Source organism: Terrapene carolina, unplaced genomic scaffold (genome assembly GCF_002925995.2).
Source record: "Terrapene carolina triunguis isolate 2854851 unplaced genomic scaffold, T_m_triunguis-2.0 Scaffold675, whole genome shotgun sequence".
Lineage (NCBI taxonomy): Eukaryota > Metazoa > Chordata > Testudines > Emydidae > Terrapene > Terrapene triunguis.
The window spans coordinates 230,863-232,342 of record NW_020665026.1 but is presented as its reverse complement, the minus strand read 5'-3'; the positions used below and the strand labels follow the sequence as shown (position 1 = coordinate 232,342).

At 65.1% G+C, this 1,480-nt stretch overlaps 1 protein-coding gene across 1 annotated transcript in view; it reads left to right on the top strand.

Annotated features, from left to right (window-relative positions):
• The window catches only part of LOC112108006 (V-type proton ATPase catalytic subunit A-like), a 9,794-nt gene that overhangs the window by 612 nt on the left and 7,702 nt on the right, over nucleotides 1-1,480 (top strand). Inside the window, exon 3 of the mRNA XM_026659780.1 lies at nucleotides 639-801. Within this exon, the coding sequence (XP_026515565.1) occupies nucleotides 639-801 (163 nt within the window). The remainder of the gene's footprint in view (nucleotides 1-638; nucleotides 802-1,480) is intronic.

Sequence of the window (1,480 nt, the reverse complement as noted above, 5' to 3'; positions counted from 1 at the left end):
CCCCCCCCCCCCCCGCCACCGCTCCCTGGGCCAGCAGCTCCCTCCTCCCCGTGCCACAGAGAGTCTGGGGGAATATAGATCACTTTCCACCCACTCTTCGGTATTTTGGGGCGATGCCAATTTCTCCTCTTGCCAGCACGGCAGACCTTTCTCTTCCTTCGCTCCCCGCTTGTCGCTCCCGCTTCTAGCCCCGTGCCCCACCCCACAGGCCTGACTCCTCCTGCCCCGCCCTTGGTGTTTACACAGCGTAAAACACAGAGCCTGTTGCGTTTCACACGCGCTTTGCCCCCGGGGCCAGTGACCCTGCTGCAGCTGGAGAGCTCACGGGGCTAAGCAGACAGCTGTGAGCCTGCATCAGCTGGAGTCCCGGCTAGGGTAGCAATCGGAAGCTAGGTTGCTAAGAGATCTGCCGTGGCATCTATACCCCCTCACCCGCTTTGGTGCTTAGGGATAAGGAGGAGGCTTTTATAGTCACTGGCCACCAGTGGGCGCCCTGGTCACCTCCCCCCCAGCTAGTGTGGGGCTGCCCTGAGTGACCACAGGGAGGTGTGGGCCGGGAACGTGCCCTGCCTGCGGGGGGGGGTGTGTGCCCCAAGGCACCTCCTGTGCTGCTGGCTCAGGGCCCCTTTGCCCCCCAGGTGCGTTCAGGGCGGGACCACGGCCATCCCGGGGGCCTTTGGCTGCGGCAAGACGGTCATCTCGCAGTCGCTGTCCAAGTACTCCAACAGCGACGTCATCATCTACGTGGGCTGCGGTGAGCGCGGCAACGAGATGTCAGAGGTGCTGCGGGACTTCCCTGAGGTGAGCTGGGAGGGTCCGGGGGGTGGACCCAGCTGGGGGGTGGGAGCCATGGGGGTGAACCCAGCTGGGGGGGGGGAGGGGCGGAAGTCATGGGGATGAACCCAGCTGGATGGGGGGCGTGGGGGCTGAACCCAGCTGGGGGGGCGGGAGCCATGGGGTGAATCTAGCTGGGGGGAGCCATGGGGGTGAATCCAGTTGGGGGGGCAGGAATCATGGAACATGGGAGGTATCTCACTGATGGGGTTGTGAGCCATGGATGATGGGAGGCGTGGGGGTGGGAACCCTGGCCCATGGCGGGGCCTCTTCTTATGCTAGGGGCAGCTCATGAGCCGGGGGTGCTGTGGGCTTGGGGGGGATCATGGGTTTTCTGGGCTTCTCCAGTTAAGCTTGGGGCTCAGGAGCCGTTTCCCTCCTGTCACCAACACCTGCGGCTCCCCTGGGGCGATGTCATGACCCTCCTGGCTCTGGGCTGGTCCCAGCTGGGACCCCTGGCCGGTTCGGTAGGGGTGTACTGGGCCAGTCCCGGATGGGAGCCACCTGGCCGGTTCGGTAGGGGTATATTGGGCCAGTCCCAGTTCGAAGCCCTTGGCCGGTTCCGTAGGGGTGTATTGGGCGGGTCCTTGTTGGGAGCCCCCTGGCCGGTTCGGTAGGGGTGTACTGGGACTGTCCCAGCTGGGAG